Source organism: Dama dama, chromosome 18 (genome assembly GCF_033118175.1).
Source record: "Dama dama isolate Ldn47 chromosome 18, ASM3311817v1, whole genome shotgun sequence".
Lineage (NCBI taxonomy): Eukaryota > Metazoa > Chordata > Mammalia > Artiodactyla > Cervidae > Dama > Dama dama.
The window spans coordinates 59,317,805-59,339,187 of record NC_083698.1 but is presented as its reverse complement, the minus strand read 5'-3'; the positions used below and the strand labels follow the sequence as shown (position 1 = coordinate 59,339,187).

Here is a 21,383-nt window from a genome sequence, read left to right as displayed (position 1 = left end):
ACTCTTATCCCCATTTTATAAATGACAAAACTCAAGCACAAAGAAGTCAAGTAACTTATTCAACATAACATGGGATTTAACGCCAGGTTTGTCCGATTTCATATCCTGTTCTCTCTCCTATATCATGCAACTTTTCAAATATAAGACCTAGTACCAGTTTCAGAAACCTTATAATTGAAAAGACAGACAAACTTGAAACAAAACTGAAAAAAACAAAAACACAGTACACACAAAAATATGCTAGCATGTGTATTCTATGAAGTCAAATAATGGCAGGGAGCACTTCTTGGAAGCATCCTTTAAAGGAGGGAAGCCTTCAGATAGGAGAAGGGGAAGGTAGGGAGAGCAGGTTACCTGGGGACTGGGGATAAGGGTGCATATGGTGACTGGAAAGGACAGGCAGGCAGTGCCAATGGAAGAGAGGCTGGCAATAAACTCTTTCTGGATGGGGTGAGGCTCACCGTGAAGGGCCTTAGCAAACAAGCTGTAGGATGTTCCCTTTGCCCTGCAGCCAATGGTGGGCCAAAGATGGTCTTTCAGGAGAGAAGATCACAACCTCCTGGACAAGGCACGGCCTCCCTTATCACATCACAGGATCCTCTCTGAAAAGGTGGCTCAGCACAGGTTGGCGGGATTGGGAACAGCAGGGAGATAACTGGCTTGTTAAGTACAAACATGGAACTTGCTGATTCTGCACCTCTTGAGTGTTCCCAAGTCTACTATCAAGTGCCACATAAGTAGTCCTGGGCAAATGAAGATCAGCCTTTGTGTTTCAATATTAATAGTATAAATAACGCTGTGATAAAAATCTTGGTACTTAAAATTATTCATGAGTCCCTGATTATTTCCTCAGAACTCATTCTAATGGAATTGCTAGATCATAGATAATGTTCATTTTAAGACTTTTGATGCATATTCATAACCTGCCCTATAAAAAATGTGTATTCCTGCCAACAGCAAACAAGAGCTCTGATTTTTCTTCCCCGGACCCAGAGAAAGGTGATATCATTTCTTTATTAAATCTTTGCTGATCACAAAGGTTTAAAAAAGTATCTCATTGTTTCCATATGCATTTCTTGGATTAAGCGATTGGGTATTTTCAAGTGTTTTCTGATGTTACAGGAATTACTTGTTATTGCTCTTTGTTCATCTTTGTCTCATAAGATGCTAAAGCTGGAAAAATGTTATCTATCACACAGTCCAGCCCCTAAACTTTTCACAAGTAAACCTAGAGCTAAAAGAAATGTAATGACTTGCCTTCCATCAAAGGTAGACAGGAGCAGAGTGATTCCCACGGTCAGCCTCTCAGCCTTTCTGAGATTGGATATTGTCCAGTCATCTCTGCTGAATCCACAAGTTAACATCTATACTGTATTTCAACTTAGTGGTCTCTTCACCAAGCTGAATCTGGGAGGAAGCTGGAAGGGAAGATGAAAGTTATTTAGACAGTCGATCAAAACTAGGTAACAGCCATGTTAAAAGAAGCACAGAAAGAGGCCAGCTGCAATGGTAAGAAAGTATTTGGAAGGAAGCGAATCTTGTCATCACAGGCAACTGACACATTGATTTCAGCAGCAGCGAATATCCCTGCTTCTCTCCTGATTGATATTCCATCAGCTCCTGAAATCAGTCAAAACCCCTGTTCCACAGGGTGGATGCAACCCTGAAGCTCAGGCTCACAACATGCTGTCTGGCCAGATCTCTCAGTCAGGGCTTTCATGGTCTGAAATTTCCCCCATTCATTCAAGCTGCCTCTTCTCCAACTTGCCTACAGTCCAGCTTGTACATTTTTGTAGTGTCCTTGGAAAACACAAAGTCTAACTTAATGATTAAAGCGGGTGATTTCAAAAGTCCTTTTCACTCAGCCCTTGTCAAACAAAGGCATCAGTAAATTCTGCTCCTTGACGCTTGCTTCCAGCCAGGGCAGAGCCATGAAAATGCAGAGTGACCTTGCTCTGTACTTTAGCTCCCCTGAAGCGTTTCCTACTTAACTCAATCATTATCTTCCCTCTTCTGCCTCTTGTGGTCAGCCTTCTGCGGGAGAAAGAGCTTCTCTCTGGGAGGATGCACCAGAACAAGTCACCTGTTCTTGAATGAGGACCAGGCACGAATGAAGTTTTGTGAGGCGTTTGTTTTCCAACTAGTTTGAGGGATAAGTTGCTATAATTTCATCTGTCTCAGAGGTAAAGAGCAACTCTTTTTTACTGTTTTCTTTTATTCTTAACCACACTTTGGCACCCTGAGCTTGATTCTGTTGCTAGTGATTCTTTCAGATAAGTTTAAACTCTTAATTCCAAGACCGAGTAGAAGAAAGAAACAACTCAAGTGTTCACTAGTTTTATTAACCATGTCTCATGCTTTATTGTCCCTCATGCATGATACATTTATATACATATATATACATATAAGTGTATATTCTCACCAAAATGGTTGCAAAATATATATATATATGTTGTTGTTGTTTTAATTTGCATTTCTTTCATCACAAATGAGATTGAACATACTGAATACCACTTCATTGAGTTACGCAAGCCCCTTTGCCATGACAAGGGGGTGATACATGAAGGGGAACACATTTTATGTGTTCATTATTATCTTTGTTTGCTTTTTATTTATTCATTCATTTCTGGCTGTGTTGGGTCTTCGCTGCTGAGCGCAGGCTCTGTCTAGCTGCCGCACCGCAGGAGCTACTCTCTGGCTGGGTCCGTGGGCTTCTCACCGCGGTGGCTCCTCCTGCTGAGGAGCACGGCCTCTCGGCGGCGGCCCCACTGCAGCTGGGGCACGTGGGCTCACTGGCTGTGCTCCCGGGCTCTGGAGCACTGGCTCCTCAGTTGCAGCACACGGGCTTAGTTGCTCAGCAGCATGTGGGATCTTCCCAGGTCAGGGATCGAACCCATGTCTCCTGCATTGGCAGGCAGATTCTTTACCACTGAGCTACCAGGGAAGACCTATTTCTGTTTTTTAAGTAACTTACCTATTCATGTTCTTTTTCTCCATTTATCTTATTCTCTCTCTTTAGAGATATTTTTATATAAAAACTTTCCCTGTTTTTATATGATTAGGATATTTCTCTAGTTTGTCCCTAGTTTGCCTTTTCATTTTGAATATGATTTTATTTTGCTTTCAGTTAATAAGACTGACATAATCAAGAGGAGAGAAATTATGAATAACTAAAATTAGAAAGTCATATGAATCAGTTTGGAAAAAAGAATCATAGGAAAGTACTTGGCAAAAGTTTATATAGATGCATATGAAAAAATGAATGAAATGTAAATGGCATTTCTGTAATATACAAACATTTTAGTGTATTCACATCCACTCACACTTGACATTTTTTATTTCTATTCTCTCTTAGAAAAGAATAAGTTCATTTCACTAACTTACCTATATTTTAACTTTTAAATGATTTATTATTTTACTTATTTGAAAATAATTTCAGTCTTGGGAGCATGTTAAAAATATCACTTTAAAATTGTTTTATTTTATTGTGATGTCTGATTTTGAGGTTTTACTTGATTTTTATATAATATAAATTAGAAATCTAAGTTAAATTTGTTTTTTTAAATGCTGGGTCATTCACTCCAACATTACTTACTGAATAATTTACCTTTTCTGTATGGTATGAAATGGTAATTCTATCACATGCCTATTTATATTATAAATGTTCTTACTGTTTAGGAGCTTTCTAAGTCTCTTCACTTTGTTTTTGTTTTCTCTATTCTTTATCTTTAGAGAAACCTTTATACAATAACCTTTTTCTTCTTTAATATATTATAAATATTTCCCAAGTTCTTCATTTGGTTCTTCATTTTGAATATGTTTTCCTTTTTCTCACATGAAAATGTGCTTAATAGCATTTTTCTCATATCAAACTGGCAACATTTTTAAAAAGACTTGGGAGTAAGGGGCACAGTGGGAGGCAGAGAGTGAAATTTTTTACAAACTTTCTTAAAAAACAATTTAATAAAATACAATGATAATCCTTCAAAAGTTTATACAGCAAAAGAAATCAATGGAGAGTTTCGGATTAGCAGATGCAAACTATTACACATATGGATAAACAACAAGATCCTATCATATAGCATAGGGAGCTATATTCAATATCCTGTAATAAACCATAATGGAAAATAATATGAAAAAGAGTATATGTATAACTGAAGCACTTTTCTGTATAGCAGAAATCAACACACTATAAATCAACACACTTCAACAAAATTTTTAAAAAGTAAAATTTTTTAAATAGAAAAGAAATCAATCAAAAATGTCCAAGCAGAAGAGGAAATTACATGGTCCTGATTAAAAAGTACTACCTTCTGAAGGTACCCCCTTCTCATTAAAAAGTCTCTGGGAATATAAAATAGAATGCATGCATAATATTCCAAAGTGTGGTTGAATATGCTTTCATTTTGTTTCCAGTTAGTAGAGACTGACACAATTAAGAAAAGGAGAGACCACACAAAAATTAAATTAGTGGTTTTTCTGCTACTAATATTACATTGTTTTAATGACTATAGCTTTATATACATTTAATATTTGCTAAGACAAGATCTATGCCTTTTTTAGATTCTAAGGCTGTTCCTGGGGAAGCTGCTCACACACTCCCTGCACCCACTACTCCAGCCAGAACAAGCCAGCTGAACACCCCACACTCCTCTCATCCCTGGGCCTTTGTGCACATCATTCCTTATGTCTGGGCACTCCTCCAGACTCACTGTGCCTCACTTCTGGCAAAATGATTCACATTCTTTCTGTCTTATTTCAAAGACTGATGGAGCTGTTTCTGCCAATCCTAGACCACATCCGACCTCAACTTGTCCAAGCTGCCATTAAGGCTTCATGGGAGTGTCATTGCCTGCTTCTGTAATTGTATCTCTTGAGCATGTGACTCTTGTCTCAATCTCTAGACTCCAAACTCAGCACATAATGAACACTTTGTAAATGTTAGATTAAATAAACAATGCAGACCTGACTGCTGAACTTCCTCAATTAGACAGAAGTATTATATCACTCCATCTCTCTCTCACACACACACACACACATCTAGTATGGAAATTTCTGGTTATTTAATGCCTAGATCAGTTTCTGGCATATGGCAGATACTCCATAAATACATGTGAAAGGAAAGAAGAGAGAGAGAGGAAGAAAGGCAGAGAGAAAGGGAAAGAGGAAGGAAGGAGTCATATTGTCAGTGGCAAACTCTCCTGAGAGCTGTGTGTGGATAAAGATTTAGCTGTTCCATCACTAATTAAATCAGGCTCCGAGGACCTGAAACCACAGTGACTGACAATAAAGGCAATGCATTGTTTTTCTGGGTCACCAGAACTCCTGTTGTTTCAAAATTTACTTGACTTGTCTGACTGTTGCTGGGAAAGGTTTTTAGCCCTACTGTAATTGATTTAGTTTAGCTATGGTTATCTTCTTGCTACCTAATTGATTTCTCATTCTCCTATCATTTTTACTCTAGGAGATGAAGGTAGAGGCATAAAAGACCCATGGCTGACAACTGCAAAACAATAAGTGCATTTGCACAACAATGTGCATTTGCACATTGGTCATGGAGCACTGATTTATATTATGCGAAAAAAAATCCATTTATTTTGTTTGGGTAAAGGGGGTCATGTTGTGGGTAAAGCCCCATGCAGAGGTCAGTACAGATCTGTGGACTACAAGGTCATGGTAGATAAAGGGCTCAAGGTCCTAGCCAGCACTGTCCATGGCATGAGGTGTCCAAGGCCGAAGTATATTGTCTGAGGAATGGCAAGAGTTAGGTCTTTTGAAAGAGCCATCATTACTAGCCTGCTAGGTTATGGTAGATGCTTATATCTGAATTCCCCATATCCATTCCACTCTAAGCTGCTCATGGCAACCCCTCCCCTTAGCATGTGAATGCTTCAGATATAATTCTAGGCAACGAAATGTGAGGCAGTATCTTTCGAAGAGCTTTTGGAAAGATTTCCCCATTTTAAGCAAACAAAACAGTATGAAATGAAAAATAAAAATCTTCCTTCCCCTGTTTCCCTTCTCAGAAGCAGCAGTGTTAAGATCTTGTTATACACCCTTCCAATTCAATTCACATACCAGCATATACATATGTACAGAAACAAATTAAACATACTGAAGGACATCTGATCTTTGAAAAAAAAAAAAAAGGCTGATCAATCGCTTCACTTTCCTGTTTAGAGCCATTCAGTGGATTTCTATTGTTTCAGGACAAAATGTCCAAGACCTCTAACCCTGTACTCAAGGCCATGTGTGACCTGGTCCAAGCCTCACTCTTCATCCTTGTCTTAGGCCACACAGCTGCCTACTCACCATGCTTCAACCACACTGGCCTTCTCTAAGTTCTTCAAATGGGCCTGATCCCTCCTGTCTCAGAGACTTTGCACATGCTATTCCTTCTGCTTGGATGCCCATCTTATTTTTTTGCATTTAAAAAAACCATTTTATTCTTCAGATCTTAGCTGAAACTACACCTCTTCTGGAAAGGCTTCCCGGAAGCCTTTCAAGCCAAGCCTCTGTTACATACTCTTTCATCCCCTATATCTTATCTTCATGGCATTAGTGTTAGTGAAACTAGTTAATGAGGAGAGAGACACTTTTGATCAGGAAGCATCTTTAAGCCATTAGTAGGAGAAGAGTGAAAAGGACCACGTGAAGCATGCCAAGTGAAGCATCAGCTCCCCCTACTCCCGCTTCTATACCCACTCATGCTTAGCTTCTAGTTAGATCTACAAAGCACAGCTGGACCTCATACTCAGGCCCCAAAATGAAGCAAAGGTGGAGACAGAGATGGAACCTGTGGCTCTAAGACTGTGATGGGCATCCATCAAGTCCCTGACCTGTGCTGAGTAGGAGTCATGAAAGGGGCACTTTTGGTCTGAGTGGAATGTTCTCCCTGTATCTTGAGGATAGAGGGAACTTTTGATTCCATTTCCTGACACTCCTCATGCACAATCTAGAAGCAAGACTCAGGAAGCAGCCTCAGGCATCCTCTTAAGAACTTATGCCACTTGAAAAGTCTTCCTCTGGTTTGCACTCTCGCACTCTTCCATGACCAGGAGATGCCTTCGGAAGGCAATGGAAGAAAATGGGTCTGTGACTGTATCGCCTTCCATAAAATCAAGAAATAAACCAGCCAGGAAAGGGATACTTTACTCAACCTTAGGTTTTTAGTTGTCTAAGAAGCTTGAAGTAAAGCTATGCCTGCTGAGAGAATGGAGATAAATAAAAGACATGGAAGAAGTTGACCCGAAAGGATGGAGATGCTCTTCCTCAGCTGTTTCTGAGAATGGGCCATTTCTGGATCTGCTTGATCTTTAAGATATGACTGCCATAGACAAGGGACTTCCCAGGTGGCTCAGTGGTAAAGAACCACCTACCAAATACAAGGGATAGAGGAGACGTGGGTTCAGGAAGATCCCCTGCAGCAGGAAATGGCTGCCCACTCCAGTATTCTTGCCTGTGAAGTCCTATGGACAGAGGAACCTGGTGGGATACAGTCCATGGGTCACAAAAAGTTGAGCACACATGCATGGCACAGACAAGATTCAGGTGTTATACCAAGTGTGATACCAGCCTGGAGGCCCCAAGGAAGAGGGAGCCAACTGTCACCGAGGAAGAGAAAGGTTTCATGTCAACGTGATACATGGAGAATGGGCTAAAAAGATGTATTTTCAGGAAGAAAGGGAGACACAGAGAAATGGAAGACATTGGACCTTATGTTCACCCAAAGTCAACTACATATTAAGCATGGAATTGGGGTTAGTTTAGCTGGCTACTCCTGTTGCTGACATGGAAGAAGGTGTACTGAGAGACAGTGGATTAGAGGGAGGCAGGATGATGACGATAGAGGTGAAGAAGGTGAAGAAGGCAGAGAGAGATTGTGGGAGGCTTTAGATGCCCTGCTCAAGAGACTAGAGAGCATCATGTAGGAAAGTGGGGGCACTGGAGGGTTTTTAAGCCAAGGAATGATTCTCTGTTCCAAAGCTCCAGTTCTGATGGCAAGTGGTATGGGCATTCCAGATGGTAGCAAAGTGGAGATGTTTATAAGACAATGGCAATAAATCAGGCAAGAGATGATAAGGAGTGTTTGTTCTGGCAGCACATATATTAAAATTAGAAGGATACAAAGAAAATTTTCATGGCCCCCTGCATAAGGATGACACATTAATTTGAGTTCATGCATATTTCTGTGCTTAATGGATACAAAGTTTCAGCTGGGGAAGATGAGAAAGTTTTGGAGATGGATGATAGTTGTACAGCAATGTCAGTGTACTTTATGGAGCCAAACTGTACACTTAAAAATGGATAAAATGGTAAATTTTATGTTATACTTATTTCATCACAATAAAATGGCTCCAGATATTAAACAAGAAGAGACTGTAAGGGTCTGAAGTGATGCTGAAGAGCAGAAGTGGAAAGGAAGGTACAGATGATGGAGACATTTTGAAGTGACAATTCACAGAATTTGCTGGTTAATTAGATGAAAGGAAGAAGGAACCCATGTCTTCTTTCTTCCTTCAGCAAGAAGGAAATAATGTATTCACACTTCTCTCTGATGTATGACTGTTACATCCTGAGAAGTGGCCAGATTTGGGAAATAAAATAAGGAGGCATCCTACTTATTAGTTTTCCTGGCTAACAGTAAAGCTGCTCCTGACTTTCTACTTGCCTGACTGATCCTAGCGAGACAAAGTGGGGGTGACTAAGGCCCAAACCCCTAACACATAAAACCTTTCTTAATTTTCCATTGTGTATATGGTTGATAGTCAATAAATACTTAAATTATTGATCAATTAAGCAGCGGGGTTGCAACTGTAGTACTCAATTACACTTGATGATATTGTAACCTTTCCTTGTATTTCATTTATCTGGGAAAAAGTTTTCCTGATCTAACAAATATTCAACTTAGGGAAAAGAATAGATTCACTAGCAATTTGCTTTCTCATTTTTTCTTTAATGTAGACAAACAATTTCCAGAAAAGTCTCCGGGCAGATATAGGAGGGGTGAGGACACTCCTCAAAGACCCTGAGCTTTCCTGGCAGACTCAGAGGAAGTTCTCTGAGCAGGGAAAAGCAATAAGGAAGGTTTTACCATGGTCATTGATTGACTTATGTTACAGAGATCATTAAAAGCAATTAGTGCTTTGTCAGCTACTGTGAACTAGAACTCTGATTTTTTTTTTTTAACCAAGTGATTCTCAAGAGGGATGTTAGTGCAGTTTTAAAATGAAGCAGTGCTTTGTCTCAAAGTTTTTAGTCAAGGTTCTTAGTATATTAGAAATGCCAAATAACTAATTAAAGAAGGGTATGTTTATATTTATCAAAGGGGATAAAGGACACAAAATTTGCTAATGCTTTGGAGTCATTAGTCCTTTTTTCCTGTTAGGTGCAGATTTTGCTGCTGCTGTTGTTTAGTCGCTCAGTCGTGTCTGACTCTTTGTGAACCCATGGACTATAGCACACCAGGCTCCTCTGTCTATGGGATTTCCCAAGCAAGAATACTGGACTGGGTTGCCATTTCCTCCTCCAGGGGATCTTCCTAACCCAGGGATCAAACCCACGTCTCCTTTATTGTAGGCGGATTCTTTACTACTGAGTCACCAGGGAAGCCCCTAGGCGCAGATTACACCATGTAATAGTAGGTGTGATAGCATGTGAAAAATGAAGAAGGAAGGGGGAGAAAATGACAGTCATTGAGCCTCTGATAATTTAAAAACACTGTGTATAGCACTTTAAAGGGTGTCACATTTGATCCCTAAAAAAAACTCTTTAAGTTTGCATTATTAACTTGATTTGATGGTCTAAACTAAGACCCAGTCTTTTAGTGGGTTCTGGCTGCTACGATAGAACACCACAGAGTAGGTGACTTGCAAACAGCAGAAACATATTTCTCACAGTACTGGAGGCTGGAAGTCTGGAGTTAGGTTGCCAGTTCAGTTGGCTCGGTGGCAAAGAATCCGCCTGCAATGCAGGAGATACGGGTTTGACCCCTGGGTTGGGAAGATCCCCTAGAGAAGGAAATGGCAATCCACTCCAGTATTCTTGCCTGGGAAAGCCCATGGACAGAGGAACTTGGCAGGGTACAGTCCATGGGGTCGCAAAGGAGTAGGACATGAATTAGCACCTGAGCACGAGCAGGAGCACAGTTGGGTGAGGGCTCTCTTCCAGGCTGCAGACTTCTCCTTGTAGCCTCACACGACAAGAATGTCAAGAGAATTCTGTGGGAATATCCTCTTATAAGGGCATTAATCCCACTCATGAGGATGCATGACCCAAGCACCTCCCAAAAGCCCCTTATTCTGATAACACCACACTGGACAGTAGGATTTCAACATATAAGTTTGGTGGGGAGGGACACAACATTCTTCCGATTTCACTCAGTGTATCAGTTATCTATTTCTGGGTAACACATTATTATTTTAAGTCACCAGGTTCATGATAATCTATCTCTTAATGGGTTCAGGTTGCTATGACTTATTATCTTTCAGTTTCTGTGGGTCAGAGTCTGGACACAGTTTAACTGGGTCCTCTGCTTAGATGTCTGCCAGGGCTAGGGCATTATCAGAGGCTCAAGTAAGGAAGGATTTTCCTCCAAGTTTCCCTGGACTTCTGGCAGAATTGATTTCTTGGGGCTAAAGGACTCACAAAAGCTTGCTTCTTCAAAGCTAGCAAGGCACTAGAGACACTAGCAAGACAGATCCTACACACTTATGTAATCACAGACATCCCATCACTCTCACCCCAATGCACTGATAAGCAAGTCACAGGTCTGGCTACACTCAAGGGGAGAGGATGACACAATGATGTGAACACCGAGGCAGGAATTATGGAACCAAGGAAAGCCTGTCAAGGCCAACCAACCAGCAAATAATAGAGCTAGTTACAAATCTAAATTTTTCTGACCCCAAACCCTGTGTTTGGATTCCAGTCTCAGCTGTACCTCTGACCATCTGAATTATCTTGGAGAAATCACTTCATTTCACCCAGTCTAAGCCTCTTGACTTAAAAAAAAAAAAAAAAGAAGTGGCTGCCATCTATTGTGACTCTGTAATCAGGAAGGATGGGGGGCAGACCATGGTTGAGAGACCCTTGCCTCCATATCTGACACTTGGGGAACTGGAGTGGTCCTCAGAGTGGGGACCCATCAGCCACTTTAATACTATCTTTGGTCCTTTCTGCAGTGTCATCTATGCCATTGTGATCAAAACTATTTGGGTCAAAAGCAAAGCCTATGAGACAGTGATTTCCAACTGCTCAGGTAAGTCTTTCATCTGCATTACCAAATCCTTAAGCTAATTTTGCTTCTGCAGAGGTTTTTCTCTAGCAAACATGAGCTGGGGTTTTACAGTTATTACAAGCCTGCTGTTATATCAGGGCCCAGCTTGCAGGTCAGACCCCCCAAAAGCTGTTTCAGGCAGGCTTTGCCTTCCCAAAATCTGAGGAAGGAGGACTTTGGGTCTGGTTGAGCTGTGCCAGCAGAGCCCCTCGAAACAGATCTAAGCCAGGATCTGAGGGTAACCCTATCCTGGTGGCTTTGCAGAGAGGCACCCAAGAGGACTCTGGGATAAAAAGAGAGGACCATGTAGGGAGGAGGCCACATGTTCAGCAAAACATGAGGATAGACATTTCTACTTGGCTTAAACTTACAGAAAAACTGTTATCTAACCACAGAACAGTCCTGGGTCCTAGGACAGTCAAGGCAGAATACATGACCTCCCCATGGTTTGAGCACACCCCACACAGCAGAACAAGCCCAAGACTGCCTGCTACAGCCCTTCCCCAAATCCCATTTCAGCAACCTTACTGCTGAGCACCACCTACACAATAGGTGTAGGTGCGGAGACCTGGAGGCCCATCTGCTTCCCAGGCAGACACTGCTGGGCCTCTGAGAACAACCTGGAGAGAACACAGCACACCAACATGCCCGAGAGAGAAGAGAAGGTCTCCTGGGCATCTAGTTACTATAAAATGGTTAGTTCTGAAAAAGGAGACCATGGAGTTTCCATGGACCAAGACCATACATATATATTCATTTTGCAAAAATTATCATCCATCTTTTACAAATGGAAATCATATTAACTTTTTTTCATTTATTTTTATTCGTTGGAGGCTAATTACTTTACAATATTGTAGTGGTTTTTGCCATACATTGACATGAATCAGCCACGGATTTATATGTGTTCCCCATCCCAATCCCCCCTCCCGCCTCCTTCCCCATCCCATCCCTCTGGGTCTTTCCAGTGCACCAGCCCTGAGCACTTGTCTCATGCATCCAACCTGGGCTGGTGGTCTGTTTCACCCTTGATAGTATACTTATTTCAATGCTATTCTCTCAGAACATCCCACCGTCACCTTCTCCCACAGAGTTCCAAATTCGTTCTGTACGTCTGTGTCTCTTTTTCTGTTTTGCATATTGGGTTATCATTACCATCTTTTTAAATTCCATATATATGCGTTAGTATACTGTATTGGTCTTTATCTTTCTGGCTTACTTCACTCTGTATAATGGGCTCCAGTTTCATCCATCTCATTAGAACTGATTCAAATGAATTCTTTTTAATGGCTGAGTAATATTCCATTGTGTATATGTACCACAGCTTCCTTATCCATTCATCTGCTGATGGGCATCTAGGTTGCTTCCATGTCCTGGCTATTATAAACAGTGCTGCGATGAACATTCAGGTACACGTGTCTCTTTCAGATCTGGTTTCCTTGGTGTATATGCCCAGGAATGGGGTTGCTGGGTCATATGGCAGTTCTAATTCCAGTTTTTTAAGGAATCTCCACACTGTTCTCCATAGTGGCTGTACTAGTTTGCATTCCCACCAGCAGTGTAAGAGGGTTCACTTTTCTCCACACCCTCTCCAGCATTTATTGCTTGTAGACTTTTGGATAGCAGCCATTCTGACTGGCATGTAATGGTACCTCATTGTGGTTTTGATTTGCATTTCTCTGATAATGAGTGATGTTGAGCATCTTTTCATGTGTTTGTTAGCCATCTGTATGTCTTCTTTGGAGAAATGTCTGTTTAGTTCTTTGGCCCATTTTTTGATTGGGTCATTTATTTTTCTGGAATTGAGCTTCAGGAGTTGCTTGTATATTTTTGAGATTAATCCTTTGTCTGTTTCTTCATTTGCTATTATTTTCTCCCATTCTGAAGGCTGTCTTTTCACCTTGCTTATAGTTTCCTTTGTTGTGCAAAAGCTTTTAAGTTTCATTAGGTCCCATTTGTTTAGTTTTGTTTTTATTTCCAGTATTCTGGGAGGTGGGTCATAGAGGATCCTGCTGTGATTTATGTCAGAAAGTGTTTTGCCTATGTTCTCCTCTAGGAGTTTTATAGTTTCTGGTCTTACATTTAGATCTTTAATCCATTTTGAGTTTATTTTTGTGTATGGTGTTAGAAAGTGTTCTAGTTTCATTCTTTTACAAGTGGTTGACCAGTTTTCCCAGCACCACTTGTTAAAGAGGTTGTCTTTTTTCCATTGTATATCCTTGCCTCCTTTGTCAAAGATAAGGTGTCCGTAGGTATGTGGATTTATCTCTGGGCTTTCTATTTTGTTCCATTGATCTATATTTCTGTCTTTGTGCCAGTACCATACTGTCTTGATGACTGTGGCTTTGTAGTAGAGTCTGAAGTCAGGCAGGTTGATTCCTCTAGTTCCATTCTTCTTTCTCAAGATTACTTTGGCTATTCGAGGTTTTTTGTATTTCCATACAAATTGTGAAATTATTTGTTCTAGTTCTGTGAAAAATACCGTTGGTAGCTTGATAGGGATTGCACTGAATCTATAGATTGCTTTGGGTAGTATACTCATTTTCACACTATTGATTCTTCCAATCCACGAACACGGTATCATATTAACTTTAAATTATACCTATCTGTATAGATATATCATTGCATAGCCTGGGAAGGTTTTCAATTGAGTTGTCACTTAACAGAGTTCATGATCCTAGTTTGACAGCTCAAGTGAGGTAGGACCCGAGGGTTTTGGAAAGCCCAGAGCTCAAGGTTGGAGGGGGAACACAGGGAAAAGGAGGGTGTTTTAGTGTGCTCAGACTGCCATAACAATATACCACAGCAAGTGGCTTAAACAAGAAATTTATTTTATCACAGTTCTAGAGACTGGAAACCCAAGATCGAGGTACCAGTCAATGCTGTTCCTGGTAAGAGCTCTCTTCTTGGATTGCAGATGGCCTCGCTGGCTTCTTGCTATCTACTCACAAAGCAGAAAGGAGAGACAGAAATCTTTCTACTGTCTCTTCTTATAAGGGCACTAATTCCATCATAAGATTCCTGTTCTCATCTAACTCTATTTCCCAAACGCCCCACCCCCAAATATTAATACCATCACATTGGGAGGTTAAGTATTCAACTTATGAATTTTGTGATGACACAAATATACAGTGCATAACAGGGGAAGAGTTGGTGGGAAAAGTGAGGAGAGAGAGAGAGACAGTGGAAATAAACATATGCCAACAAATGAGAATAGACAGGCTATTTATTCAAAGCTTGCTATAGCAAGGGAATCAGCCTCCATCACTTGTCTTCTGACAGAAACACAAAATCAGTCAGAGGTGTAGTAAGGCCTCAGACGTGCCCTGATTGGGGGCTATTGTCATGGGGAACCTGTGAGTGTGCTGATTAAAAGTGCAGCATCCTGTGTGATGGGTTAGGCATGCATATTTGGCTTTCTCTGGTTGGTTTTAAGTTCACAATAGAGGAAAAAATTAAAGAGCTATCAGTCAGTAGTCAAGTCTTGGGTATTTGTGGTAGACTGTTCCAGGAGGTATTATTCAGTTTATGGACTCTGGGTTAGAAACAGTGGTCTGACTTCCTACAAGTCTGGCTTGCATAGAGTAGGTTGGTTTCCTTGACTGGTTACTGTAATGGGTTGGTTTCCTGGAATGGTTGCAGCAGTGTGGGTCAAAGCTCCATCTTAAATATGGTCTGGCTACCATCCATTTGCTTGCCTAGTCTGTCAGCACAGACTGACAAGGCAGAGAGAGAGTGCATCTACTGTCAGCCACTTCTGGGGTCTTTCCATACTCCCTGAATCCTTACACAGCTCGGGAAGGTGGTGTCATCATCTCTCTCTTACAAATGGAAGACAGGCTCGAAGGTTAAGCAATGTGCTTGTTTTCATAGGTAGCTCATGACATAGCAGGAATCAAATGCACACATGACTGGCTAGAAAGCCTATGTTTTCTCTCCCACATCAGGCTGCCTCTCAGAAGAAAGAACATTACAGAAAGGAAGGTGGTGAATGACTGAAAAAAGAGCTCAATTTTTAATTTTTTTTTTTTTAAATTATAAAACTCAAACTCAGGATTGTTGGCATGGCTGTCACCCGCCAGCCTCTCTGCTGAGCTCTGCCTTCAGAGCACTCTTCCAGAATCATCTCCCGAAGTGTTTTGATGTATTAAAAAATCTAAAAGGTGACCTAATTTTGCTTAAGTAGGCTGAGGTCCTCCTGTACTTTCGGATTTAAGTCAGATTGGTTTAAACCCTTGTCTCTGATTTCTGCCAGTTCCCGGAGACTGGTGTGTCCTCTCTCACTGTCCCTCTGAGCTCTCACCCCATGGTCCCACCTCCTACAGCTCTTCTGTTCCCTCTGCTCTTGGTCCAATGAATCATGGAATCCATCTCATTTCCTTAGGCTTGAAGTGATGAAGAGTTTCCACATTCTGTCAGCAACCTCGCCACCTGCGGGATCTCCCACTTTTATCTCAGCAAGCCTTTTACATCTGTGATTACCCTGTCTCTCTCCAGAGTCCTCCAAATCTCCCTGCTACTCAATTTTCTAGTTCCTGCACTCTTGGGTTCCCCCATCCTCCAGTCCCTGAGATTTTATAAAGCTGCAAAGAGATCCATTTTTCACTGATATACAGCATACCTCTCCTCTCCAAAGGTGGAAATGGCTACAATCAGTTTTTACTCTCTAGTACAAGTTTATACGTCCATCATATCAATTTTTTAGCTGTCTATATCTTTTGTATCAGCATCACTGACCCTCTTTGGGAATGAGGAGCAGAGAGTAGTTCCAAAAAGCCCGTGTACTTTCTGTATCTTATTCATAAGCAGCTCGATTTTCAATCTCATTATAGCCAAGTAACTCAGAGTTGGCTAGTAAAAAGGGTTTCCACTGGTTTTAGTATTCCAGGATTATTGCCCATCAACAAACGGAAATAAGCAATGATTAGTGTGAACAGAAGCTAACTTTGTAAACATGGCTGCAAAATTCAAGTTTCAGAATCATTCTTCTTCCTGGCAAGTATGTTTATTTTCTCCCCCTCAAGTCTGACAGAAAGGAAAAGAAAGAACTATTTAATAAATGATCTACAGACTTTCCCCAAAACAAGTGCTTGGCAGGCGAGAGATAGAGAATATGAGGTTTCCAATCCTGTAGGTTATCCTTTATAAATGAGCTTGCTTTTGATGCCCAGGGATGTTTACTCCTATAAAACAGAACATTTACTGCCTGGGGGCAGGAGATGGAAGAGGTGCACCTATAAAATGGACAAAGTGTAACATATCTGGATATAACTGCATTTGGCCAATATGACTTGGAAGTTATGATGTGATCCATGCTATAGCCAAAGTACATGTTTCCAATTAAATGGTGCAGAACAAGCTGAAGAAAAAAGTTTCTGATTAGGAGCAATTGAGTTGAAGTCCTGATCTGCTGCTGATGATGCTGCTAAGTCGCTTCAGTTGTGTCCGACTCTGCGACCCCACAGACGGCAGCCCACCAGGCTCCGCCGTCCCTGGGATTCTCCAGGCAAGAACACTGGAGTGGGTTGCCATTTCCTTCTCCAATGCATGAAAGGGAAAAGTGAAAGTGAAGTAGTTCAGTCGTGTCCGACTCTTTGCGACCCCATGGACTGCAGCCTACCAGGCTCCTCCGTCCATGGGATTTTCCAGGCAAGAGTACTAGAGTGGGGTGCCATTGCCTTCTCTGAAAATCCTGATCACTTCCAGCTAAATAAACTTAAAATAAGCCCATTACGTACTTTTCTTTATCAGTACATGAGAGTGAAATGGGTTTTCTGCAAACAACTACCTTCAACAAAAAGCATAAGGAACTTTATGAAAAAAAAAGTTGTTTAGTCACTAAGTCAGGTCCGACTGTTGCAACTCCTATGTACTAAAGCCTACCAGGCTTCTCTGTCCATGGGATTTCCCAAGAATACTGGAGTGGGTTGCCATTTCCTTTTCCATGTGAAAAAAAAATACAGATATAAAATAAATGAAACATATATACAGCATGTTTGTGGATAGCAAGATTCAGCATTATAAAGATGTCAATTCTCCTCAAATGATTCACAGATTGATACAGTTACAATCAAAATTCAAATGGGATGTTTTCTTAAGCTTGATAAGCCAATTCAAAAACATACATGGAAATTTCAAGAGTCAAGAAAACCCAGGAAGACAGTCCTGGAGAATTACAACAAGGTAGTAAAAGTGTTAGTCGCTCAGTTTTGCCCGACTATTTGTAACCCCATGGACTGCAGCCCACCAAGCTCCTCTGTCCATGAGATTTTCCAGGCAAGGATACTGGAGTGGGTTGCCATTTCCTTCTCCAGGGGATCTTCCCAACCCAGGGATCAAACCCAGGTCTCCTGCACTGCAGGCAGATTCTTTACTGACTGAGCTACAAGAAAAGCCCAAGATAGTAAAGGTTTAATGTATAAACACTGATTTATCATAAAGTCAGAGTGACTAATAGAGTGTGATATAGACACAATTCAATAGGAAAAGAAAAAAAAAACAGCTCCCAAAGAGACTCACACATATAATATAAGCACTTGATATATGTCAGAAGATCATAGGGTAATAAATTAATTGGATCTTCACCTCAATTCATAGGCATAATTAAATTCCAGGGAAATTAGAAACTTAGATGTGAAATGTAAGACTTTAAAATTTTTTTAAAGACAATGAAGGATGTTATCTTTATGACATTGGAATAAGAAAGGATTTCTTAAACAAGAGACAAGATGCATTAAACCAAAAAAGTGATAAATAAATTTGACTCTATTTATATTTAAAAGTCAAGCCAAAAAGTGGGAGAAGCTATTTGCAATACATTATCTAGGAAAAGATTAGTATCTAGAATGTATGAAGAATTCTTAAGAATCAATAAAAATATTTTTTAAAAAGATAAATAGAAGAAAAATGAGGAAGACACAAACACATTTCATAAGAGGGAAAAGAGAAATGGCCAAAAACAAGGTTCTCAACCTCACTGATACATGAGGAAAGTATACATTTAAACTTCAACTAGGTACAATTTGTCACTTACAGGACTGGTAAAGTTTTAAAATCTGGTATTTCTAAGTATTAACAAAGATATAAACCTCATGGATTATCTAGCAATATCATTCCTAAAAATCTTAGTAGACTTCTGACTTATTTGCTTCCAGTCAGCTTCACCAGCAACCATATCCAAACAGTCTTTCTGAAAATAATTCTCAGGTCTGACTAGTTTCTTTGCTTCCTCATTCAATCCCCTAGAATAGAAGCTAGCTTGAGGTCATCTGAAACAATAGGTGGGAGGCCACGTCCTTAGTCTGCCTTTCCTCTCAGGAATGATTCTGAATGGGTCATTGCTGTGTGTCAACTTCTGTTACAACTGAATTTGGATACTGGCTTCATTGGCAAAAGATGTGCACAGTCAGAATGTATACACATTTGCTTTAGTAGTCCGTTTGCATTTTCAATTTTCATTGGGCCATACAAAGTATGTAGCTGGTGCTATGAAGACCAGAAACAATCAAGCCATGCAACTCTATAAGATTCCAGATTTTAAGGGGCTTCCTTGGTGGCTCAGTGGTAAAGAATCCATGACATGGGTTTGATCTCTGGTCCAGGAAGATCCCACATGCCATGTGGCAGCTAACCCTGTGTGCCACAACAATTGAGCCTGTGCTCTAAAGTGCAGAGGCCACAACTATTGAGCCCGTGCTCTGAAGTACAGAGGCTACAACTATTGAGCCCACGTGCTGCAACTACTGACGCCCAGTGCCCTAGAGACCATGCTCTGCTATAAGAGAAGCCACTGCAATGCGAAGCCCAGGCACCACAACCAGAGTATCCTCTACTCCCCGCCACTAGAAAAAGCCCAAGTACAGCAGTGAAGACCCAGCAGAGCAAAAAAATACATTAAAATTTTTTAAAGGTTTCCAAATTCTAGAACTTTCCCTAACTTCCTTCATTTTTGTTCATACTCCAACCAACTCTTGTCTGAGTTCATCTCTTTTTTTCTAATACTTTGCTAAACACAGCTGGTGGCAATCAACACACACTATTAACATTCTGTTTACCAACTGTGATAGTTAATTTTCTGTGTCAACTTGATTGTGCTAGCCAGATAGCTGGTAAACCATTATTTCTAAGTGTGTCTAGAGGGCATTCCTGTAAGTATTTGAATCTGCACACTAAGTAAAGAGGACAGGCCTCACCAGTGACAGTGAGAATCATCTAATCCACTGAGGGCCAGAACAGAACTAAAAGCAAAGGAAGGGCAAATTTGCTCAAGCTCGGACATCCATCTTGTCCTACTCTCTTCTTGGGACCTCAGACTAGGACAAAGATTTACACTATTGGTTGCCTGATTCTCCAGCGTTTTGACTTAGATGTACGTCATCAACTCTCCTGGTTTTCATGTTTTTGGATTTGGGCTGAATTAGACCATCAGACCTCTTGGTTCCCCAGTCTGCAGACAGCAGATTATGGAACTTAGCCTCCATAACTGCATGAGTCAATTTCTATAATAAATTTCCACATATACATGGATATATATACCGATAAGATATATATGTTCTTTTTCTCTGGTATAGAGGATCCTAACTATATACACCACCTTTGTACTCTCCCTGGGGGTCCAGTTTCAATAAGCATACAACCTGCCTTCCCTTTATAACACTTCTATCCAGTGCATCTCTACTGTCTCAGTTTTCCCTATCAGTCTCCTCACTACCTGCTCCCTGCCTATAGGCCAATGCTGCATGCTGTCGGTTTGCATTATGACAGCACTACATGTGAAGCTTCAATCTCTGCTTTAGTTAAGAAAGCACTAGCAGCTATATCAGAGAAACCCTCAAATATAATAACCTTAACAAAATAGAAATTTGTTTCTTGTTCAGTTAAAGTCTAATTGACAGTAAAGGTCAAAGGGAAAGACACACAGTCATTCAGAAACTCAAGTAGATGAAGATACTGCCACTCTTTAACAAATGGCTACTAAGGTATGACTTAGCTTCACTAACCAGCAGATAGGGGATAAGGGAAGACAGCATGAAGGATTACTCAGGGAGTTTATCTGAGCCAGGCCTGAGTTCTCGCCATGTTCCTATAGGCAGAACTTAATCACATGACTACCCGCTGCTGAAAAGAAAACTAAGATCATGGCATCTGGTCCCATCACTTCATGGCAAATAGATGGAGAAACAATGGAAACAGTGAGATTTTATTTTCTTGGGCTCCAAAATCATGTGGACAGTGACTGCAGCCATGAAATTAAAAGACGCTTGCTCCTTGGAAGAAAAGCTATGACCAACCTAGACAGCATATAAAAAAGCAGAGACATTACTTTGTCAACAAAGGTCCATCTAGTCAAATCCATAGTTTTTCCAGTGGTCATGTATGGATGTGAGAGTTGGATCATAAAGAAAGCTGAGCACCGAAGAATTGATGCTTTTGAACTGTGGTGTTGGAGAAGACTCTTGAGAGTCCCTTGGACTGCAAGGAGATCAAACTAGTTAATCCTAAAGGAAATCAGTCCTGAAGATTCATTGGAAAGACTGATGCTGAGCTGAAGCTCCAATACTTTGGCCACCTGATGTGAAGAGCTGACTCATTAGAAAAGACCCTGATGCTGGGAAAGACTGAAGGCAGGAGGAGAAGGGGATGACAGAGGATGAGATGCTTGGATGGCATCACCGACTTGATGGACATGAGTTTGATGAACATGCAGTCCACGGGGTTACAAAGAGTTGGACACGACTGAGTGAGTGAACTGAAATGAACACCCCCTGCTGAAAAGGAGGCTGGGAAATATCTCTCTGTGGGCCTCGGGGGCAAAGGAAAGAATTTGGTGGATAGCTAACCTGTCTGCCACAATTATTTTGGGTCTTCCAGGGTTCCTGGTTCCACCTGAACTGAGGAGCTGAGGAATACACAAGGCTGTAAGTTAGGTGAGTTAGGTCATACTTCCTTATATCTATGACCTTCTGTTTTTAAAAAAGAAAACACACACAAGGAAAGGAAGTGGAGGTGGCCAAAGTCCTGAGCTAAGTAGATGAGACATAATGTGCTAAAAATAGTTCATATTAAGGTTATATTCATAAAGAGGTCATCAATGATCAGAAATTAAAAA

General features: G+C 40.8%; 1 protein-coding gene, 1 long non-coding RNA gene and 1 other non-coding gene across 5 annotated transcripts in view; 2 read left to right on the top strand and 1 right to left on the bottom strand.

Annotated features, from left to right (window-relative positions):
• NPSR1 (neuropeptide S receptor 1) overlaps nt 1-21,383 on the top strand; it is a 147,261-nt gene that overhangs the window by 115,315 nt on the left and 10,563 nt on the right. For all 3 annotated transcript variants that reach the window (XM_061165382.1, XM_061165385.1, XM_061165383.1), the window contains one exon: nt 11,184-11,260. In XM_061165382.1, coding sequence (XP_061021365.1) covers nt 11,184-11,260 — 77 coding nt within the window. The remainder of the gene's footprint in view (nt 1-11,183; nt 11,261-21,383) is intronic.
• Nucleotides 1,266-21,383, bottom strand: part of LOC133072292 (uncharacterized) — a 42,537-nt gene continuing 22,419 nt past the window's right edge. Inside the window, exon 5 of the long non-coding RNA XR_009696684.1 lies at nt 1,266-1,418. This is a non-coding gene — a long non-coding RNA (uncharacterized LOC133072292). The remainder of the gene's footprint in view (nt 1,419-21,383) is intronic.
• LOC133073169 (U6 spliceosomal RNA) lies at nt 8,086-8,191 on the top strand. The gene has a single exon (XR_009696878.1). It is a non-coding gene; the product is annotated as a U6 spliceosomal RNA (small nuclear RNA).